This window comes from Grus americana, chromosome 3 (assembly GCF_028858705.1).
Source record: "Grus americana isolate bGruAme1 chromosome 3, bGruAme1.mat, whole genome shotgun sequence".
Taxonomy (NCBI): domain Eukaryota; kingdom Metazoa; phylum Chordata; class Aves; order Gruiformes; family Gruidae; genus Grus; species Grus americana.
Window position 1 is genome coordinate 100,204 of NC_072854.1, and position 22,588 is coordinate 122,791.

General features: G+C 43.8%; 2 protein-coding genes across 16 annotated transcripts in view; one reads left to right on the top strand and one right to left on the bottom strand.

Moving 5' to 3' along the window:
• GPN1 (GPN-loop GTPase 1) overlaps positions 1-5,249 on the bottom strand; it is a 17,919-nt gene extending 12,670 nt beyond the window's left edge. Inside the window, exons 1-5 of one of the 2 annotated variants that reach the window (XM_054822830.1) lie at positions 4,935-5,249; positions 4,743-4,836; positions 3,645-3,684; positions 834-900; positions 50-87 (exon numbers count right to left, since the gene is read on the bottom strand). In XM_054822830.1, the coding sequence (XP_054678805.1) occupies positions 50-87; positions 834-900; positions 3,645-3,684; positions 4,743-4,836; positions 4,935-5,009 (314 nt within the window). In that variant the 5' untranslated portion in view covers positions 5,010-5,249. The remainder of the gene's footprint in view (positions 1-49; positions 88-833; positions 901-3,644; positions 3,685-4,742; positions 4,837-4,934) is intronic. The other variant, XM_054822831.1, reaches the window with a different exon arrangement.
• ZNF512 (zinc finger protein 512) overlaps positions 5,060-22,588 on the top strand; it is a 24,746-nt gene continuing 7,217 nt past the window's right edge. For 3 of the 14 annotated variants that reach the window (XM_054822815.1, XM_054822821.1, XM_054822823.1), the window contains exons 1-8: positions 5,075-5,125; positions 8,230-8,288; positions 9,605-9,813; positions 11,785-11,877; positions 16,599-16,682; positions 17,930-18,054; positions 18,438-18,524; positions 19,759-19,857. In XM_054822815.1, coding sequence (XP_054678790.1) covers positions 5,081-5,125; positions 8,230-8,288; positions 9,605-9,813; positions 11,785-11,877; positions 16,599-16,682; positions 17,930-18,054; positions 18,438-18,524; positions 19,759-19,857 — 801 coding nt within the window. In that variant the 5' untranslated portion in view covers positions 5,075-5,080. The other 11 variants (XM_054822820.1, XM_054822825.1, XM_054822816.1 and 8 more) reach the window with 11 other exon arrangements.

A 22,588-nucleotide genomic window follows, 5' to 3' on the forward strand; every position in this document is an offset into this window, starting at 1 on the left:
TTTTCCCACACTGATCCCAGAAAAGCAGAACTTAGTAGAATGTACTCACTTGGATGCATTTTGCCTTTTTTCAATAAACTTCATCACCTGATTGAAAAGGAAATATACTTTGTATTTAGGCTCACAACAGGAAACTTTCATAATCATTTCATTATAGAACCTACATTAACTCGCACAGCTGCATGTATGTATCAAAAGAAGATTAAAGTACCTAAGGTTTTCAATGTGTGAAAATTCCTTCCTACTAAGGAAGGGTGGAAAATGCTCAGACACTGTGCAGGTCAAAGACGACCTTGATTTTGTTTGTATTCTAGTACCTAGCTAAAGAAACGGTATAACAAATGCAGTTGCTGCCTACCTTTTACTAAGAGATTCTGCACTGTCTCAATATCTTGCATAAGTTCCCACCCCAGCACTGATTTAGCATTATGATTTAAGAGAACGGTCAATTATTGACCAACCCTAGGAAAACTTAACCCATTTCCAGAAGTTAGCTTCCCTACTTCAAAATCAGAGCATTCATATGAAAGATTTTATAGTGAACATAGTGCAACAGAACAGGTATGTACAAAGACTAAAGAATGTTCTGTACACATGGCTTCTAAATTTTACTTTTAAAAAAGCTGAAAAATTGAAATCTCTCAAATGAAAGCTAATGCACTTTGGTTGCTTTGTAAAACACATGGTTCTGTATGGAGAATACTCTAACTCCAAAGAAATATTAGGAGGCCAGCCAAACACAGTACTCTCTGAGACTCCAAATACACTTAAAAACCCCACGGTCTCCCAGCACAGTATTCGTAGCACAGTATCACATAGGAACAACCTCGTACCTGATCAAATCTTGTAGCAAAGAGATTGAGAGAGGTCACTATTCCACCATTTGGGCCCAGCCCATATCTAGACAGTTCATTTAGGAAAGCAGATGATTATGCGGATCTCAGAAGGCTTGTTTTTCAATTCTGATAATAGTTGGCCATGTACAGTGCACTTGGATACCTTGCCGCAAAAGACAATACCCCTAATAGACAATTAAGTCTTCTAAGTGATGCAGTAGCATAACAAATACAAAGCGGTCTCTCTCTTGCCCAAACATGTGCGACTGACAAAAGGAAAAGGGGTTATGCCGTGGCTTCCCCTTACCATTATTCAAGCATTACCACTCTGGACAAAGAGAAAATGTAGATGTGTGTATACATCAAAGTCATCTTTGTCTTTCCAAAAAGATTTACAACACAGACTAACTCAGAATTTAACAATGCCCTGAATGCACCTAATTTTAAGAATTTATACTTCAAATGATCATTAAAAGATGTCTTGCACAAATAAATTTTTAGCAGAATTTAAACGATAATGGGAATGAATGTTGTAAAGATACTCGAAGTGTCAGCTTAAAGATGAAGATTTCAAGATCCTTTTTCATGCATACAGATCTGTATGCTAATTACATTCAAAGAAACAAAGTTATTTTTTTTTAAACTGCATAAGAACCAGTACTGATTCATCAGTACATGCTGTCTTCTAGGGCCACTCTCAATATCCAAACACGAAGCCTCCTAAAGCACTATTTAATGAGATGCTTAAACTCCAGTAATGGCTAACAGACACAGTTAAGCAAATAATGCACCTGCATACCAAACTGAAACTTATACTTGGATGTTTTGCTGGTAACTCCAAATCAAATCACAGCTAAAATCATGAATCCTATCCCTCATCATCTTTATTCTTACCTAAAATATTACATTTAGGAGTCATAAAATCATAGAATGGTTTGGGTTGGAAGGGACCTCAAAGATCATCCAGTTCCAAACCCCCTGCCATGGGCAGGGACACCTTCCGCTACACCAGGTTTAAGAGTCACACTAGCAAGTCAAATCCGGACACAGTATATTATCTCCATCTGCACAAGCTATTACTTAGGGGACAAAGGACCTATATATCTCTCTGGAAGTGCAGTCATTTTAGTGTAATGTTACTGAACTACAGTCATCAAAGCTACTGTGCATCAAGAGTCAACAGTCCAATGTCTTTGAGATTCAGAATGACAACAGTGCTTTGATTATGGTCAAAAAATGTGGAAATAGTTTTTTCCACCTACTACAGCAAATAGAAATTTGCGTATTTGTTTATAAGAAATAAAATTAGACTTCTTAAAACATGGGGAAAAGACTGCTGGCTTCCACAAAGAAAGATACAAGCTCTTTGAAAGAACAACAGGAAAAAAAGATAGATGTGGGCAGAGTGCTTATTATTTGTAAATATTTGGCAGAATCACTTTTAGCACAGGAGAAAATGACGTAAGGAGTATAAAATCTTGTAGAACATACCCTTCTAACCTCACATGCAATAAATATATAGTCAAAGGCATTTGACACTGTCCTGCACGAAATCCTTGTCTCTAAATTGGAGAGACATGGATTCAATGGATGGACCACTCGGTGGATAAGGAATTGCCTGGATGGTCGCACTCAAAGAGTCGTGGTCAACAGCTCAATGTCCAAGTGGAGAACAGTGACGAGTGGCATTCCTCAGGGGTCGGTACTGGGACCGGCACTGTTTAACATCTTTGTCGGCAACGTGGACAGCAGGATCGAGCGCACCCTCAGCAAGTTTGCCGACGACACCAAGCTGTGTGGTGTGGTTGACACGCTGGAGGGAAGGGATGCCATCCAGAGGGACCTTGACAGGCTGGAGAGGTGGGCCTGTGCAAACCGCATGAAGTTCAACAAGGCCAAGCGCAAGGTCCTGCACGTGGGTCGGCGCAATCCCAAGCACGACTACAGGCTGGGGGAGGAATGGATTGAAAGCAGCCCCAAGGAGAAGTGCTTGGGGGTATTGATTGATGAGAAGCTCAACATGAGCCGGCAGTGTGTGCCTGCAGCCCAGAAAGCCAACCGTGTCCTGGGCTGCATCAAAAGAACCGTGACCAGCAGGTCGAGGGAGGTGATCCTGCCCCTCTACTCCGCTCTGGTGAGACCCCACCTGGAGTACTGCATCCAGCTCTGGGGGCCCCAGTACAGGAGAGACACTGAGCTGTTGGAGCGAGTCCAGAGGAGGCCACAAAGCTGATCAGAGAGATGGAGCACCTCTCCTATGAGGACATGCTGACAAGAGTTGGGATTGTTCAGCCTGGAGAAAAGGCGGCTCCGGGGAGATCTAATTGTGGCTTTCCAGTACCTGAAGGGGCCTACAGGAAAGATGGTCAGGGACTGTTTATCAGGGAGTGTAGTGACAGGACAAGGGGTAACGGGTTTAAGCTAAAGAAGGGTAGTTTTAGACTAGATGTTAGAAAGAAATTCTTTACTGTGAGGGTGGTGAGGCACTGGAACAGGTTGCCCAGAGAGTTTGTGGATGCCCCATCCCTGGAAGTGTTTAAGACCAGGTTGGATGGGGCTTTGGGCAACCTGGGCTAGTGGAGGGTGTCCCTGCCCGCAGCAGGGGGGTTGGAACTAGATGATCTTTAAGGTGCCTTCCAACCCAAACCATTCTATGATTCTATGAAAAACTTCTGATCTTCATGCAACATTCTGCATTACTGCAATCCTCAATGTCTCCTGCCCCCTTCGTTGTAGTGTGCAGAAGTGACAGACTATTTTCACAAAATCTAAGATTTCAAATATCATTATTTAGACAAAAAAGGATACTGTTTCATGACTTCTTTGTACTTCACAGTGTCCCTGATATCTAGAGGAGGAAGACATATAAATAGTTTTAGGATATCTTTTAAAATATCCTTCTTCATCAATTTCCTGATAGCGAAAGCCGTTCTTTTTCTAGAAAGTCTTTTGTCTCAGTAATACATGTAGCACCAACAGGGAAAATCTCCCAAGTAGAAAATCTAACAGATTAGCTATGCTCTCAACATACATATGAAACCTAATGTAATTCACATGAAACACCACCAATTTAGGTATTTAGCAGTAACAGCTTCAGCTGAATTTTATTCTCAGCTGATCAACATCAGTTAAGAAAGTATATATATTTAACTGTATTATTAGAGATCCAGCACTAGAACAGATACTCTAACCATTCATCTGACATCAATAAAACAACTTCAGCATCCACACTGCCTTTCTTACCCTCTGGAGAGTCAGGCTGACAAACGTTAGAAAGTTTAAGAGACAGGACCTTCACAAACCTAATGATTGGTAAGCCCTTTGGAAGTTAAACATAAGTTCTGTTAAGGTATTTTCTCTAAAATTAATGTCTTTTAAAGTGCTTTAAAGAAGTTATTTGGTAGCACATACAGCTGCCACTGTTCTAGATGTAAGGAACCAGATTGAATCTGTTAATATGTTCATCGCTGACAAAGAAAGACCACAAGAACCCAAACTCATCAAATCACATCAGAGGATGTAAAAAAAAATTACAAACGCGATGGAAGACTGCCTTTGGTCCTAAAAATTCCCATGATAAACACTGGTAGGAGAAAGGAGTTAAATTTAAAAAACCCAACACCACCCAAACATAAAGTCCTTTTTGTGTTAGGACTTGGAATCTTTTAAAGAGAATATAAGCAACCTAGCCAAATACTCCACACACCCTGCCCGCCCCCCCCTCGGTTCCGCGAAACATATGAAAAACAATATAAAAAATGCTTTTATTTATTTATGGCAAAACATACTTCCTTTCTTCTGGTGAACTCCACAAACACGCCACACCTCTGGTCCGGGACCACCCCCTCCCTCACACTGCCCACCATCCGCCACGGCCCAGGGCTACGCCAAGGCGGCAGGACTCACCGATGTTGGCGGGGAAAGGCAGGTCGTGCACGGCGGGGTCCAGGTTGATCACGTACGGGGGGCAGAGTTGCCCATGCAGGTGGGCCGCGAGTCGCTAAGGGGACACGAGCAGGCATCAGGCCCCACTGGACACGGGCGTAGCGCTGGGGGAAACCGGCAGCTCCCCCCAGCCCCCCCAGCCGCCCCCCTCACCTGCACGAAGGTGGTTTTCCCGGAGCCGGCCATGCCCAGTACCAACACGCACACCGGAGTCGCCGCTGCCGCCATCTTCCCAGCACCCACGTGTTCTTCCGGGGCGCGAGGAGGACGGCGTGGGGGCGGCCCCACAGCACCCTTCCATGACGCGCGCAGGACCCGGCTGTCGCCCTGCCGCCGCCGGCCGAGTACGCACCGCGGGCTCGCGCGGCCTGCCCGCGCTAGACGGCCCAGTCGGCACCCGGGGACACCTGGCAACACCCCTCCGCGGGGCCTGGGGCCGGCTGCGGCCGTGAGGAGGCGACCGGAAGCGGGCGGGCGGGGCCTCGCGGTCGTGCGCGGGCGGGCGGGGCGCGTGCTGACGTGGCAGCGGCGGCACCATGCGGGGCGGCGGTAGTGGCTCGGTGAGTGCTTGGGGTTCTCGTTACCGGTGCTGTCGGCTGCTGTCCCGGGGACATGCGGCTAGGCTTTTTTCCCGGGGCGGGAGGGGCGCACGGGGCCGGAAGCCGCTGCGAGATGGGCTCTGCCGTCGGGATGGCGGCAGTGGGCCGGCGCCACCGGCACAGCCGAGGTGGGACTTCTGCTTCGCCCCAAGGGTCTTGCAGGGCTTGGGGCTGGAAGGAGAGCAGGGGGCGGTCCGGCCAGGCCCGGGGTTGATCTGTGCGGGCCTTGCGGCCTTGGCTCGGTGAGCGGTCCCGATCTGTTTGCTGCCGCTTGTCGGCTGGGCCCTGTCCCCGAGCGGGCAGGCGGCGAGCGGGACTCGCGCTGGGCTACCTGGAGAGCCGCCAGCGACGGCGGGAACGCCTGCTTTCCGTTTGAAGGCCTGGTCGCCCACTGATGCCGAGCCTGGGGAGTAGCGGGGCGGCCCGCGGGGAGCGGCGGGCCCAGCTTTGCTCGGCCAAGGGCCGGGGAGGGACCCGAAGCAGAGCACTGCTGGCTCCCGGCGCTGGTCATGCGTTTCGTCCAAAAGGTCTTCGGTGCAGGAGGCGGTAGTCCATGAAGTATGCAGGTAGAAACGGAACCGTGGGACTGAAACAGGGAGTTCCCCAAAGAGTGCTAAGCCGTCACGCCGGCCCCGGGGGTCTTCCCTCGGGGGTAGGGACGGTCGCAGCAGTGCAGGACACTTGGTGCTTCCACTGACACCTCTCCTCTAGTTCTAGGACTGACTCACGGCCAGTTACTACATCAGTCTCCAGACCTCAGTGAGAGTTTCTGTGCCTAAACGCCAGCTTTCCAGATGCATTGTTGTGGAGCAGCCTGTCTCCGGCAGCAGGCCGTGTTCCAGGTCACAGAAGTGTCCCACAGTCCACAGGGAGGCAGAAATGGCCAGTGAAGTTTCTTCATCTTTTCAGGCTCTAGGCCGCTGTTTCTCTTTTTCTAACCTGTGCAAGGAAGTTGGCTTTTTTGTTTTCCATATATCCAGCCCTTGGGCATTCCTGCATACATTAGGTCTTTGTTTTCTACATGGGAATACACTGTATAAAGAAAAAACATTCAAAACTTAAACACCGGTTTCTCTAGATGTTTCCATCGTAATTGCTGCTGTCAACTTCTCAGAAAGGAAGGCTAGACAGATCATCTCTACTCTCCTTTTTTTTTTAATTGCAGATCCTTAACTGTGACCTAAATTCTTCATACTAATGTTCACTTTTATGCAAAATTTTTTAGTTCTTAAAAAAAAAAATCTTAAAACATGTGCCATGTTTGTCAATCATCTAGAGTCTTCTAATGGTAGATTAGGCCAGCTAATTGCAGCAGACTATGCCTGCCTGTTCATTTTTATCGTTACAACTTCACAGGCCTGTTTTTTTTCTAGCTGGTCCTCGGTGAGGTTTCTCCATGTGTCTGATGTAGGGCTTTTCCAAACACTGCTGTTTGCACTACTAGATGTGTGTAAACCATATCAAAGTAATACAAACACATTCAATTGACTTTTCTTCCAAAGAAGACAAGATATTGTTGTGAAGTCATTGATCAAGCAGTTGTGAATTCCCCTCCTGCTGCTTCCCTAACCTTTCCATGAGAGGAGATGCTGGGGCTGGAGGTCCAAGGAGAGTCTGACACTCCATAGTCACAGTTTAAGAATTCACCTAGTTGATGTCAGTGCCTACTACGGAATTTCTTACCTAGTGGTTAGGGTATTTCTCACTGACTCTGGTCCTGGGAAGGGTGAACTACTACTTGTTCCTATGCATAAATTAAAAGGCAAGAGCATAAAAGGCAGATTGAAGTTACTTATTCCAGTGCATTTTTTTTAGTGGTGAATTTTATTTGCCTTGAAGCTGCCTTTCCCTAGTTTTGATACAGCACCTGGAGTTTCTCAGCATCTCACCACATTTTTATGACTTCTTCAAATTCTGTCTCTTCTCTGTTTTCCCCAGATAATGTGTAGCATTTATTTCTAATAATTATAAATAAGATAGGTAATTTATCCATATTCTTTTTTTTTCCAGTTTCTTAGCCTGTATATGGCAAAATACTATCTGTTCCTAGGTTACAGTTTTGGTATTTCATATACTTCTAGTGGGCAATGATTTTTTTTGTTTTCTAGTCTGCATAACCAAGATTTTTGTCTTGGGTTTCCCAATGAAGAACGACATTGCGTCATTATTACCATTTGGAAGAAGGTGATAAGTAATTGTCCACGTGCCATGAACAATGTACAGCAAATGAGTTCTTAATACTGACTTGGGAATGTCAATGGTATTGTTAAATTGCATGTCTTAATAGGAGCATAAGAAGCAACAAGCCATAAGTGACAAAAAATCTTTGTCAAATAAGAAGGATTCTGTGATGTGGATAAAGTGAACATCTGGGCAGCTGAAGGAGTATGACAAAATAATTAAGATAAAAAATGAAAAGAGGGTGTAAAAGAGACTAGAGACAACATTCTTGGTATGGCAAATGCAAGAATTATTTCATTATGCAGAAAATAAGTACTATGTAAAAACTAGGAAGTTAGGATCTAAAGTATTTGTCATCGTGTGATAAAGTCTAGGCAGAAAGCAGGTACCACTGAATGAATTGGAGACAAAGAACACGCTATCGTGCCCCAGTGCAAGGGGAATGATTGGCTAACGTATGGGGAGTGCAGAAGGGCTTATCCCTATTTTGCTTCCAGTTCTAATTCAGCCAGAGTTGGAAAAGTTACCTTGTTGCAGGAAACAGTGGTTTCCTTTTCAAAGGATGGTATGCACAACCTCAAAGTGCAGGTGTTGCGTTTAACTGAAAAATGAAACATGCAAAAAGAAGAAAAATTATGCTACTAATGTGAATTGTTCTGCTTTGTTAGGTCACCAGGCCTGGACATCACAGACAACAGAAGGTCAAGAGATCTCTGGGAAACAAAAAGTATGTGAATGTTTCTTGTCTAGTTTGACTGAGGGCAAGAAAAAAGCTGAGAGGTTCCTATTGGAAAACCGTATCTGGTCTTTACATAATATTATGAATTTTAAGAGTCGCAATGATTTTGGTTTGTGTGATGAGAGTGTCAACTGACTTTGCTTATTGATTTGTAGGAAAAGTGCTTTTCTGACACTTCAAGGGGTATTAGCTTTCATTTATTGTTTTTAAAAGGATTTTAACACTGGGAAGATATTATATGTTCAAGACCAAATGGTGTTCCAAAATCTATGTATTTTGAGTGTGATTGCAACTGAAAGGCTTTAACTTGATAATTCCTCTCCCCATCCTTCTGCAGTACCTCCTTAAACAGAGTGTGTAATGATCTGACCTGGTACTGTCAGTGTCTCCCACTTACTGATTCCTGGATTGATGTATTAAAACATGTGAGTCCCACAGCTCAGGGTGTGGGAGGTTATTGCTGGGATGGCCATCACAGTCGTCATTCAAGCAATCTACTAATTTCATTTTGTGAATTGTGGTAGCAATGGGATATGTTGAAAAATGTTTCTGTTTTCTGTTCTTTCCTCTTAAATTAATGGTATTTGCCCAGAGAATAGATACACTGTGTTTCTTTGACACCTAATAATTTTGCTGTCATGTACAGTAGTGTAAATGTCCAGGCATTTCAGAGATGTGAGAAATATTTGAGAATAGTGAAGCAAAGATTCCCCTGATCTCTAGCATCACAAAAATCAGTGCTGCTGGCTAGTCTAAATTAGTTTTAATGTAGTGTGATTTGTAGGATATACTCTAAGGCTGTCTTCATTGCTGAAAGCCTTGCTGGTTAAAATTCTTACTAGCATTAGGTCTTTATTTGTGTAGTGTCAGCTCTGACTCTGGGACTACATACAGAAGGAGATCTTGCCCTTTGTGGGATGGAAAGGTCTCTTCTGTAATGATGAGCTGCAGAAGAATTCTTATATTCCACATTGGTTGCTTAAGGATAAATGTGTATTTTAAAATTGAGATTAACTTGTGCCTGCTTCTTAAGTTGAAGGTTTGAGGTAGGATGAATGTTTTTTTCTGTTCCTCTGAAGTAGCTTTCTAATGTCATTCTCTAAAAGATGTACTGAAAAATAACATTTAGAATGTTTTATCTTGCTGGCACTTTTCAGTTCACAAAACTCAGGAGATTCAATGAACTGTGAGATGAATTTTTAGAGTACTTGGGAAGATGAAAGGGATGTTGTCTGTCAAGTTATTGTGGTTGTGTGTGTATGTATGTGTACATACACCTAGGATTTCAAGTTGATATTTTCCAGGTCTAAGCAATTTGAGGAGGTGGAAACTACTGTCCTAGGACTGAACAGTAACTATGATGAGACAGTCAGCAACATTTCTTCTGCCTCACCGAAAGGTCGAGTGAATGGAAGTGCAGAGTCCAGAAGCAAGCGGACTATTCGCAGGCCTGCTTACTGGTTGGAAATGAGAGGAATAAAAAACAGCATTAACAAATCTTCAGGAAAAAAAGGTACTCATCACTTTTGACTCAATGCAAAACTGTTTTTCTCTCTGGTTCTTCTATGAGAGATTAGATGACTTCTGAAAGATATGCTGCAGATTCAGACACAAATTACAAGCTTGGTAACGCTGCTCATGTATTAGGAGAAATAAACTTCCTCTACTGCAGAAGCATAGGTAAAATTCTCTGATGTTACGCAGTTCCTTCTGAGTGACTTGTCTATTAAAATTAATGATTCTGTGACTGAACTCAGTTTTATCTGTAGAAGAAATACGTGTAAGGGTTCTGCCAATCATATCAGGAATATCCTTTGAGAGCTTTAAAAATAGAACAAACAACAATAAAGTTGTAGAAAAGGGGACCATTCAACAGTATTCTTGAGTGGACACGGTTTTTGTGGTTGGTAGATTTTTTTTTTTAAAGGATGTTTTTATTTTTTTTATTTTCTCACTTCTGTCACTTAATGATTTTCTGATCTGGAGTGCTTTGGGGCTTATTCTGTTGTAGGAACATTCAGATTTCCTGGCCTAGGAGCTGTTTTCCAAACTTCTTGTGTGGCAGAGACCAAAAACTGTGCTGCTTTTTAATGCACTTTCTTCTTATCTCTAAATCAGAATCTGTATTCCATCCTATTGTGGGGAGAGACAAATCTGGTATCTTGATAGAAGCAAGGTTGCTGCAGCTCCACAACTCCAGGTCCAACCAGTAGCCAGACTAAGCATGTATTCCTGTAGGTATAAACACAACACACATATATAACGCAGCCAGCCGCACAGATCAACACAAAGAGGTGCGCTCAGCACTCACACAAACAGCACCAATGGCCTCCATCCTGTTTCCCTCTCTGGCTGATCAGGATGAAGATGTGTTAGTGAGAGAAAAGAAGCATATATAAAAATATATATATAAAAGAAGTATGTGTATGTTTGTATGTGCACACATATGTGCAATGTGGATCTCTCCTGTAGCTGGACTTAAACACTCAGTCTCCTCAGCATCTGGCCTTTGGATCCCAGTCTCCTCAGTTGCTGGTACGTGGATGTACTAGCCCCTGAGGCCTGCAGAGCCATGCCAGTTGCTGGTGTAGACCTCCTTACAGACTTACACTCACAGACACTACTGTCCCCTGGTTCCTCTGATTTGGTGTCAGGCATGACCAGACTTGTATACTGACCAACCACCTGTTTACAAGCAAGTGTCCCCTTTTATCCACTTACACCTCTATTTTCCCCTACTTGATCCTCCCCAAATCAGCTAATTCTCTCCCTTTTCCTTCGTTTGATACCACTCCTAAACATCTCAGTCTTGTGTAACCCTGAATTGTTCTTCACCAGTATCCCACGTGTCACATAACCCTAGGCATTAACACCACACACTCCTGTCTCACCACTTCCTCCCTTCCCCCTTCCAAAGGGTGCTCCAGAGAGCGGCTCCCATGGACTCATCCTTGTGGGTCTCCTGGGACAGACCTGGGACGAAGGCGTCTGTTTCTTTGAGTCCATAATTTGTGTTTCTCTGTCTGCCATTGTGCTTCTGTACTTCTCTGTGTTCATGGAGATAAGCCTTTGATAGGCCTGGAAATAGTGAGGGGAGGCAGGATATTATTTGGGTTTCCTCACCTGCCGTTGTTTCTCTGTGCTCCTTTTTGTGTGTGTGTAGATGAGCTTTTTATGACATAACCTAGCACATTCTGGCTCTCTTCCTGAGGAGTATTATTTTCCCAGACCATGCTGTGGCACTGTTTCTTCCATATCTTCTCTGTCGGAGGATTGGAGGCTGTGGAGTGCCTAAATGTTACTGGGTCGAGAAGCTCTGTCTAGCTCACTGGTGTCCAGGTGCCTTACAAAAACTACTTTCTTCTTCCCTTTTTTTTTTTTTTTTAAAGTACTGAATACGAGGATAAGCTGAGGCAGCAGCAGCCTCAAAGCTGTTATCCAGACTTAATTATGAGACTAAAGCATTTCTGTTCTTACTCATTAGCAGGAGAAGTACTATTGAAAGGCAAGAGGAAATCTGAGCAAGAGGAAGGCGAAGATCTTAAAGACTCTCCCAAGAAGAAGCAGAAGATTTCGGGTAATACAAATAACTTGTAATTCCTAGTTACAAGCCTCCAGGTACTTCGGACTTCCTCTCTGCTCAAACGCTATCCTGTGCTGTCTTCCAACTCTGTTTCTGGGTTATTTTGTTATAGGAGACTGTTGACTAGTTTCTGGTTTACAGTGGGAGATGATTGTTCTAATTTCAGTCTCTCTTAAAAGTCCCACGAAAGGAGGGAGGAAAGGAAGTAGGGGAAGTATAGGCTAGTCTGCTTCCTTTCAGTTTCCCAAAAGATTCTGGACTAAATAATCAGACAAATTACTTGTAAACATCTGGAGATTAATTAGTAGATGATAACAGCAGTATGGGTTTGTTAAAGAGAAATCGAACCCAAGCACTTTAATTTTCTTTTAGCACAGAGACAGAGGGGGGAAATGCTTGACATCATAGGCCTTTCATGCCTTCAGAGGGTTGTTAATCAGTGGTTAGGTGCAAAAGTGATGAAAGTAGGAGCAGGTGACACACAGGAGGAGTATACATTTGCTGTCCAGTCTTGCAAGGATAAGGTTAGGAAAGCCAAGGCTAGCCTGGAGCTGAATCTAGGAAGGGATGTGAAAGGCAACAAGAAAAGGTTCTACAAGTACATGAACAGCAAAGGGAAGACTAGGGAAAGCATGAGTTTGCTGCTGAACAGGACAGGGGAACTGGGAACAAATGACTCAGTGTTTTCTGTGCCTCAGTCCTTCAGGAATCCCAGGCACCTGAGACCAGAGGGAAAGTCTAGAGCAAGGAAGCCTTACACTCAGTTAAAGAGGACAAGCTTAGAGCACTTAAACAAACTGAACATACCTAATCATTTATCAGCAGTCCTGGCTAACCGAGGAGGTCCCATTTGACTGGAGGTTAGCAAATATGACACCCATCTACAAGAAGGGCTGGAAGGAGGATCTGGGGAACTACAGGCCTGTCAGTCTGACTTCAGTGCTGGGGAAGGTTATGGAGCATATCATCTTGAGTGCCGTTATGTGGCACGTACAGGACAACTAGGTGATCAGGCCCAGTCAGCATAGGTTTATGAAAGGCAAGTCCTGCTTGGCTAACCTGATCTCCTTCTATGACAAGGTGACCTGCTTAATGGATGAGGGAAAGGCTGTGGATGTTGTCTATCTGGACTTTAATAAAGCCTTTGACACCATTTCCCACAGCATTCTCCTGGAGAAACTGGCTGCTCGTGGCTTGGATGGGTGTACACTTCACTGGGTAAAAAACTGGCTGGATGGGCTGGACCCAAAGAATTGTGGTGAATGGAGTTAAATCCAGTCGGTGGCCAGTCACAAGCGGTGTTCCCCAGGGCTCAGTATTGGGACCAGTTCTGTTTAATATCTTTATCAATGATATGGACGAGGAGATCGAGTGCACCCACAGTAAGTTTGCAGACAACACCATGTTGTGCAGGAGTGTTGATCTGCTTGAAGGTAGGAAGGCTCTACAGAGGGATTGGACAGGCTGGATCGATGGACCAAGGCCAGTTGTACGAGGTTCAACAGGGCTCAGTGCTGGGTCCTGCACTTGGGTCACAACAACCCCAGGCAGCGCTACAGCCTTGGGCAAGAGTGGCTGGAAAAGGAACTGGGGGTGTTAGTCAACAGCCCGCTGACTATGAGCGGGCAGTGTGCCCAGGTGGCCAAGAAGGCAAATATCATCCTGGCTTGTATCAGAAATGGTGTGTCTGGCAGGACCGGGGAAGTGATTGTCCCCCTGTACTCAGCACTGGTGAGGCCACACCTTGAGTGCTGTGTTCAGTGTTGGGCCTCTCACTGCAAGAAAGACATTGAGGTGCTGGAGCATTTCCAAGGAAGGGCGACAAAGCTGGTGAAGGATCTAGAGCACAGGTCCTCTGAGGAGCAGCTGAGGGAACTGGAGTTGTTTAGCCTGGAGAAAAGGAGGCTGAGGGAAGTCCTTATCACTCTCTACAGCTACCTGAAAGGAGATTGTAGCAAGGTGCGTGTTGTTCTCTTCTCCCAAATAACAAGTGATAGAGCAAGAGGAAACAGCCTCAAGTTGTGTCAGGGGAGGTTTAGATTGGATATTAGGAAAAATTTCTTCACCAAAAGCGTTGTCAAGAATTGGAACAGGCTGCCCAGGGAAGTGGTTGAGTCACCATCCTTGGAGGTATTTAAAAGACATGTAGATGTGGCACTTAGGGGCATGGTTTAGTGGTGGTCTTGACAGTGCTAGGTTAACGGTTAGACTCTGATCTTAAAGAACCTAAATGATTCTGTGATTCTAAGTCCCATGGGGCCTGATGGGTTGCACTGAGTGCTGAGAGAGCTGGCTGATGTCATTGTGAGACCACTCTTGATTATCTTTGAAAGGTCATGGCGACTGGGAGAGGTTCCTGAAGACTGGAAGAGAGCAAATGTCACTCCTGTCTTCAAGGACAGAAGGAAGGAAGATCTGGGGAACTACAGGCTGGTCAGCCTCACCTCAGTCCCTGGGAAGGTGATGGCAAGAATCCTCCTGGAAAGCATTTCCAAACATATGAAGGACAAGATGGTGATTAGGAGCATGGATTCATGAAGGGCAAATCATGCTTAATCAACCTAATAGCCTTCTACAATGAGGTCACTAGCTTGGTGGATGAGGAGAGAGCAGTGGATGTTGTTCACCTCAACTTTAGTAAGGCTTTTGGTGCTGTTTCCCACAGCATCCTCATAGACGAGCTAACAAAGTGCAGATTAGATAAATGAACGGTGCGGTGGATTGAAAACCAACTGAACATCCAGGCCCAGAGAGTTGTGATCAGCAGCACAAAGTCTAGTTGGAGGCACATCACAAGTGGTGTACCACAGGGATAATTACTGAGGCCAGTACTGTTTAACATTTTCATTCATGACCTAGACAATGGGACAGCGTGCACCCTCAGCAAGTACACAGAGGATACAAAACTGTGAGGAGTAGTGGTACACCAGATGGGCGTGCTGCCATTCACAGGGACCCGGACAGGCTGGAGAATTAAGCACAGGGGAATGTCTTGAGGCTCATCAAGGAGAAACATGAAGTCCTGCAGCTGGGCAGGAATAACCCTATGTACCAGCATACGCTGGGGGCTAACTTTCTGGAAACCAACCCTGCAGACGGGGACCTTGGGGTCCTGGAGGACAGCAAGCTGACCATGAGCCAGCAACACATTCTTGTGGCAAAGGCAGCCAACAGCATTCTGAGCTACTTTAAGAGCGTTGCCAGCAGGTTGAGGGAGGTGATCCTTCCTTTCTGCTCAGCACTGGTGAGGCCACACCTGGAGTACTGTGTCCAATTCAGGTTCCCCAATACAAGAGAGACATGGACATACTGGAGAGAGTCTAGTGCAGGGCTGCAAAGATGATTGAGGCACTGAAATATCTTTTCTGAGGACAGGCTGAGAGAGCTGCGACTCTTCAGTCTGGAGAAGAGAAGGCTCAGGGGGAATCTTATCTTTGTGTATAGATAATTGATGCGAGAGAATGAAGAAAAGGGAGCCAGACTCTTCTCTGTAGTGCTCAGTGACAGGAGAAGAGGCAATGGGCACAAATTAAAACACACAAAATATTCTAAAGAATACACTTTTCTTTTACTGTTAAGGTGGTCAATGCTTGGCACAGGTTGCCCAAAGAGGTTGTGGAGTCTCCATCAGTGGAGATACTCAAAACTTGGCTGGACACGTTCTTCGGCAACCTACTCTAGCTGACCCTGCTTGAACACAGGGATTGGACGAGGTCATCTCAGGAGGTCCCTTCCAACCTTAATGTTTTTGTGATTTCCGTGAAATAGAAAAAATATAGAATGATGGTTCACAATCTGACTTAAGTTCAATTCTAACTGTTATCACCAAGGACTTGGAAGTATGTAGACAGCACAAAGCTGAAAGAGATGGCAAGTGTGTTGGAGAAAAGACTTAAATTGAAAGTGGTCTTGACGTTAGAGGAACAGTTTAAAAATAGAATGGAATACAGTGTGTAAAATTAAAGATACTGCAGTTAGGAAGAAATATTAGCACAGCTGAAAGGGAAAGAACAACCTCTCCTAGGTGTCAGTTCCTCAGAAGAGGATTTGAGATTTATAACAGATTAAAAGCCAAATAGGGACCAAGTGTCATACTTGTTTTTAAAAAGGCATATGTTATACTGAGATCTTTGAGCAGTAACATAGACTTTCAGACATGTGAAATAATTCTTTTGCTCTGATTCAGGATCACACTTGGAGTGCTGTTTCCAGCAGTGGACACTGCAGTTCAGGAAATGTGTGGACCAACTGAAGAGAACAGGTTGAAGGGAGCAATGATCATAACCTATGAGAAAATACTGAAACAATAAGAGCTGTTTAGTCTAAAGAAAACAGGAATGAGTAGAGGAATGGGACTGTCCATTTGATTGTCAACAAGTCATTAGATTGGCTCAGCAATACTGTGAACAGAGGATGTTTCAATGTGAAGAGTTCCCATGTTCCCATTCCCTGAGCTTTGTGTATGAGCAGCCAGACAGATTACAAATATCTGGATGTGACTAATGCCTGCAGCTGTAAATAGCTATAGATTTTGAAAAGGAGTAGGGAACATAATCTTGAAATTCCTCTAAAAAAAAAAAGCAAGGAACATTTCTGAATGAGTAGTTTTGAGACAGCAGACTAAGTAGCAGCCTCCTAGCAAAAAAATCTCTGCTTTTTTGTAATAAACCTTGCAGAATTAAGTCTTCTGGTCTTTCCTGTTTGTGTTGTAATAGGAAGAAAACAGCAAGCTGGAACACAACAGAACTCCAAAACAAAAGGCCACTGTGTTCAGAAAGAACCAGAAGCCTATGGCACAGGTAAGAAGAAGCAGCACTTGCTCAGAACTGTTTATAAAGCAGCTAAAAGATAAATGTGATTCTAGTATTTGAGTCTGAGGAACAGCTGTGTTTCTGGTATTTCCATTTTGTTCACTTTCCTGTTGACAAGGAAGAACTGGCTGCTGTCCTTTTGGCACTTTGTCAGTACTGCAGAGCAACATTGGAGGGACTGCATTCTGCCTAATAGTGTAGTTCCATGTGGTTTTACCACTGCATAATGGAACAGTGAAGGGGCAATCACTTTTTGAACTGAGCAAAAGCATGTTAAAATAGTTAAACTCAAAAATATTTATACTTTTTAGCAGAATATGTTTGCAGGAAAAACTCTGTAGCTGTTGCTGCCAGATCACCTTTTCTAGTAACCTAGTAGCCAGAGACTCAAGTAGTCCATCCCAGAAAAATAACACTAGCCTTGACTCAGCAAGTGAAATGACTTGGTATTTGTAGCTCACAGCACTCATTAAATACCCCACTATTCTACCAAGTGTTGTTTGATTCACAGACTCTCCCCCTAGCCACTGGGGGAGGGACAACCCCTGCTGGTTATTACTGGGCAAAGAGGAAAGCCTTTAGAACTTTTCATGATGAGAATTCAAGCACATGGCTGCTAAGCCACTTTCTTTCTTCCCAGAACCCATTTCAGTAATTTATAATCTTTGGGGATTATGCCAAGCTTTTGCTTGACGTTTCAAAAAGAGGTCAGGAACTGGAAACCATGCCACACATGGTACTTTTCCTTGGCTGTTGAGTAACTTGGCCTGGTGGTGCAGCTCTGTTCACTTTCAGTCCCAAAACTGCTGGCTAACATAAGTGGAGTTACAAAGATTTGGTTAGTAGAACTGAACCATGGACTTTGTCTGAAACTGTTCAGTCACATCTGTGACTACTTTTACTGTTGCCAAAAGAAAAGGTTACTCTGCATGCTAAAGTAATTGTGTAATAAAAATGAAGGAAGGAAAAAATATCCACTGAGTAAGTGGAAGAACACTCCTTGCAAGGGGATGGTTGGATTAAAGAGTTTTTATAAAATGATCTTCCAAAAGGAGTGATCTGTGCCTTGTCACACGACACACTTAAAGCTGCAAATGAGCTAAACCTACTGAAATGTAGCTGGACACAGGTTTGGTAGCATGTGACCTGCTTCCTTCTATGATTCACTGTGCACGTCAAAAGAAAAGGAAAGATACTGTGTTTGCAGTTCTATTCCAAACCTTTGGTTTTGACAGGTAGCATGGAAGAGCGATGGTCTTTGGAAATTCAGGACAAAGGCCGAGTTACCTGTCCAACATGCCGGGCTGTGGTGAGAAAGACTGTAGAAGGGCTGAAGAAACATATGGTAAATTGCAGGCAGGTAAGAACACAAGAGCTGAGCAATGTGTTCTTTACTCCTCTTCAGCTTACTGATAGAAATGCCTGTGCACTGTTTTGTGTTGCATTTAAAACCAGTTTCATCTCCTCATCATGTCTCTAAGTGAGAGTCCTTTATACATCTGTAAGAGGCTGCACTTGGTGCTTCTTGCTTAGCCTTTTGCTGGAGTTTTGGGGTAGTGAACAAAGGTGTAGCTATTTCATTGTGCCCCTAAATTTTAGGTTTCATAAAATCTCTTCTGTTCTTTATCGGCAGTTACTAGGCCCAAATAAAATGTTCTGCTCTCCTGCTCCTTTCCCCCAAAGAGTTTCCCACTGCTTTGGTTAACTTACAGTTACACGCACCATGTCCTTGTTTATTTCTAGGAAATGTTCACATGTCATCACTGTGGGAAGCAACTGAAGTCTTTAGGAGGGATGAAATACCATGTCATGGCAGACCATAACAATCAGGTAAGACAACTGCTGTGCATCTAAAAATCCTACAGGCAAGACAGTCTTTTGTTCCTTCCCTGGTGCACACAGACACAAAACGTGGTGTGTTTTTTCAAATGTTGTAGCTGTTCAAGTCTTGTCTACCTATTATTTTTCCTGTGAGATGTGACATCTCAAAAAAAAAAAAATAGAATGTTACCAGAGATGGTAGGCATGCTACATCTTAGAAAGAGGGGATTAATTTCTGTCTAGGCTGGTTTTATGCCACACATAAAAGGCATTCTCAATCAGAAAAAAAAATGATTGTTTATTAGGCTGCAATTTTCAGTCCTTTGCTAGAACGTAGGAGTTTTTCGACATCCAGAGCAGACTAGATTTCAGTTCTTTACAAATTCAAAGGTAAAAAAGCAGAAGCAGCAGTTTAGTTCTTGTCTCTATTTACTGAAAAGATACTAATGCTACAATCTGCTTTTCCTCTTTGCTATTTAAAGAAGGCAGTGTATCCTGTTGTAGTTGTGAAGAATTAGAACTTTTGAAAAGGTCATTCCGAAGTTTGGGTCAGGTTTAGATAATTCATTACTGTTATTTTTTATGTAGTTACCAGTACTGTGGTTTCTGAACCTACAGCTGTACTAATAAATGAAATAGCCCAGGGATCATCTGGCCCTGAGGAACAGGTCTGTCAGTTCTAACTTTTTATTCAATCTAGGTGTAATATTATTACAAGGTAGTGTAGGAAATAATATACAGTAACCATCAGAGAAAGAATAGAGGAGAACTTGAGCTGTAGTTTAGCATAGATGAATCATTGTTACAGGCAGTTAGTCTGCTTAGCTTTCATTAGGCTAAGTGGAAATGGTAGGACCAGTAAATGTTAAAGATGAGTAAGTACTTTCCACAGGCAGAAGGGGAGAAAAGTAATTATGGAAATACATACCCTTGTCCTTCCCAGCAGCTATAGTTTGGGACTATTTTTTATCAAGGAAGGTTTTGTCATAGATAGCTCTCTAAATGTTAAAACTCTTATCTGCAAAGTGGTTTTCAGGCAGTTTACTCCTTTTAAAGATAATTCAGTTGTTCTGGGATATAGACAGTGATCATTGTATTAGATACACTTCTGTAAAATCATAAGTTGCAGAGATTTCATTATTTTAGAAGCTTTCCTTCAATAGTGTGTTGAGTAGTGAATTCCCTATGAGAAAAACTGTAAATGCTGAGCATCCTGTGTTTTTCTTTCATCTTTCTGCTTTAGCCAGTTGTGAAGGAGGGAGGAGAATTGGATGAGCAGCTTGAGCGAGATCGCCTTCGGAAGGTTTTGAAGTGTATGGGAAAATTAAAGTGTACAAGGGAGGTAAGCTGCATTGTACTAAGTATCCTGAATTAAACAGCAGCATGAATATAAAATATTATGAGAGTTCTTCTGGGTGTGCTTTGGTGCTGGCCAAAGCTGGATTTGTTTCAAGATCCTCGCTATGCTTTTAAGACAGAGTATCATAGAATCATAGAATGGTTTGGATTGGAAGGGACTTTTAAAGCTCATCTAGTCCACCCGCCCTGCAATGAGCAGGGACATCTTCAGCTAGATCAGGTCGCTCAGAGCCCCATCCAGCCTGACCTTGAATGTTTCCAGGGATGGGGTGTCTACAACCTCTCTGGGAATTCTGTTCCAGTGTTTCACCACCCTCATTGTAAAAAATTTCTTACTTATATCTATTCTGAATTTACCCTCTTTTAGTTTAAAAGCATTACCTTTTGTCCTGTTGCTACAGGTCCTATTAAAAAGTCTGTCCCTATCTTTCTTGTAAGCCTCCTTTAAGTATTGAAAGGCCGCAATAAAGTCTCCCCAGAGCTTTCTCTTCTCCACGCTAAACAGCCCCAACTCTCTCAGCCTTTCCTCGCAGGAGAAGTGTTCCAGCCCTCTGATCATTTTTGTGGCCCTCCTCTGGACCTGATCCAACAGGTCCTTGTCTTTCCTTTACTGAGGACCCCAGAGCTGGACACAGTACTTCAGGTGAGGGTCTCACGAGAGTGGAGTAGAGAGGGAGAATCCCCTCCCTTGACCTGCTGGTCATGCTTGTTTTGATGCAGCCCAGGATATGGTTGGCTTTCTGGGCTGCAAGTACACGTTGCCAGCTCATGTCCAGTTTTTCATCCACCAGTACCCCCAAGTCGTCCTCCACAGGGTTGCTCTCAATCCCTTCATCCCTCAGCCTGTATTGATACCAGAGGTTGCCCCAACCCATGTGCAGGACCTTGCACTTGGCCTTGTTGAACCTCCTGAAGGTCACACTGGCCCACTTCTGAAGCTTGTCCAGGTCCCTCTGAATGGCATCCCATCCCTCGGGCATGTCGACCGCACCACTCAAGATGGTGTCATCTGCTAATTTGCTGAGGGTGCACTCAATCCCATTGGCTATGTTGTTGACGATGTCAAACAGTACAGGTCCCAATACCAACCCCTGAGGGACACCACTCGTCACTAATCTTTCTGAATCACAGAATCATAGAATGATTTGGGTTGGAAGGGACCATCTAGTTCCAACCCTCTGCCATGGGCAGGGGCACCTTCCACTAGACTGGGTTTCTCAAAGCCCCATCCAACCTGACCTTGAACACTTCCAGGGATGAGGCATCCACAACTTCTCTGGGCAACCTGTTCCAGTGCCTCACCACCCTCATCGTAGAAAATTTCTTCCTTACATCTAACCTAAATCTACCCTGGTTTAGTTTAACGCTGTTACCCCTTGACTTATCACTACATGCCCTTGTTAAAAGTCCTCCAGCTTTCAACTGTCCAGCCAATTTCTCTGGGGAGAATTTCCCTGGAGAATTACCTCTAAACACTTGTGAAGCACTGAGCATAGAGAATTAATTTTGGAATGACTGATACTTGGTTAGAACCTCATGATTAATCAAAGTAGGAGTCTGGTGAACACTAACTAGCTCAACTAGAAGTCTTAGGGCTTCACACATGACTTGTTAGGTGACTCTCTTCCTTACACTAGAAAAGAGTTCACCTTTGGTTACTGTCTGATACCCATTGGAACTCTTTTAGAAAGTATAACTAGGGTGATTAAAATGGAGTTTTATTTTTGCTTACGGGGTGGTTTTTTTAAATGGCTTCTTTAAACTAGATGTGTAAATGTAGATTCAGCAAAGGTGTGACTTTATAAATGCATTCAGTGGAAGATGTCTGGGAGGAAGAGGTTAAAGGATAACCATTTCACCTTGCAACAGTATTATAAACTTTTCAGAATTACACAGTTGTTAAGGCTGGGAGGGAACTTCTGAGGTCATCTAGTTCAACCCTTGTGCTTGAGCAGGGTCAGCTAGCTCTTTGAGTAATTGATGTGTTGGTGTCTTCAAGGGGGATTGAGAGGACACTGGATACAAAAAGTATTTTATTAATGTGTACTTCTGCTCTTTCCTTAGTTGTTTGTGATAGCTGGGAAGATGTTTTTATGCATAATTAACTGTGTGAGTTTGTGTTTTTTGAAAATATTGAGATCGGCCACAGCTAGAGAAGGGGATGGAGGGCAGATGGGTAATTCTAAGAACATTAAAAACTTGCTGATGCATGTTTGATTTGTCCTGTTTCCAAGCTCAGTGTCAAGTTAATCACTGGATTCAGGGTTAGGAGATACTCTAGTAAGTGACATCTGCGAGAACAATTGGAATTTTTATTGTCCTCTGCTGCAGTATGAGACGATAGCTGTATCCTAGGTGTCCTGGTTTCGGCTGGGATAGAGTTAATTTTCTCTCTAGTAGCTGTTTTTGGATTTAGTGCTGTGTTTTGGGTTTAGTATGAAAATAATGTTTGTAACACACTGATGTTTTAGTTGTTGCTAAGCAGTCGAGGACTTTTCAGCTTCTCATACTGTCCTGCCATCAAGAACATGGGGAGTGCACAAGAAGCTGGGAGGGGACACAGCTAGGGCAGCTGACCCAAACTGGCCAAAGGGATATTCCATACCGTATGATGTCATGCTCAGTATATAAACTTGGGGGAAGCTGGCCAGGGGGGCTACTGCTGCTCGGAAACAGTCTGGGCATTGGTCGATTGGTGGTGAGCAATTGTTTTT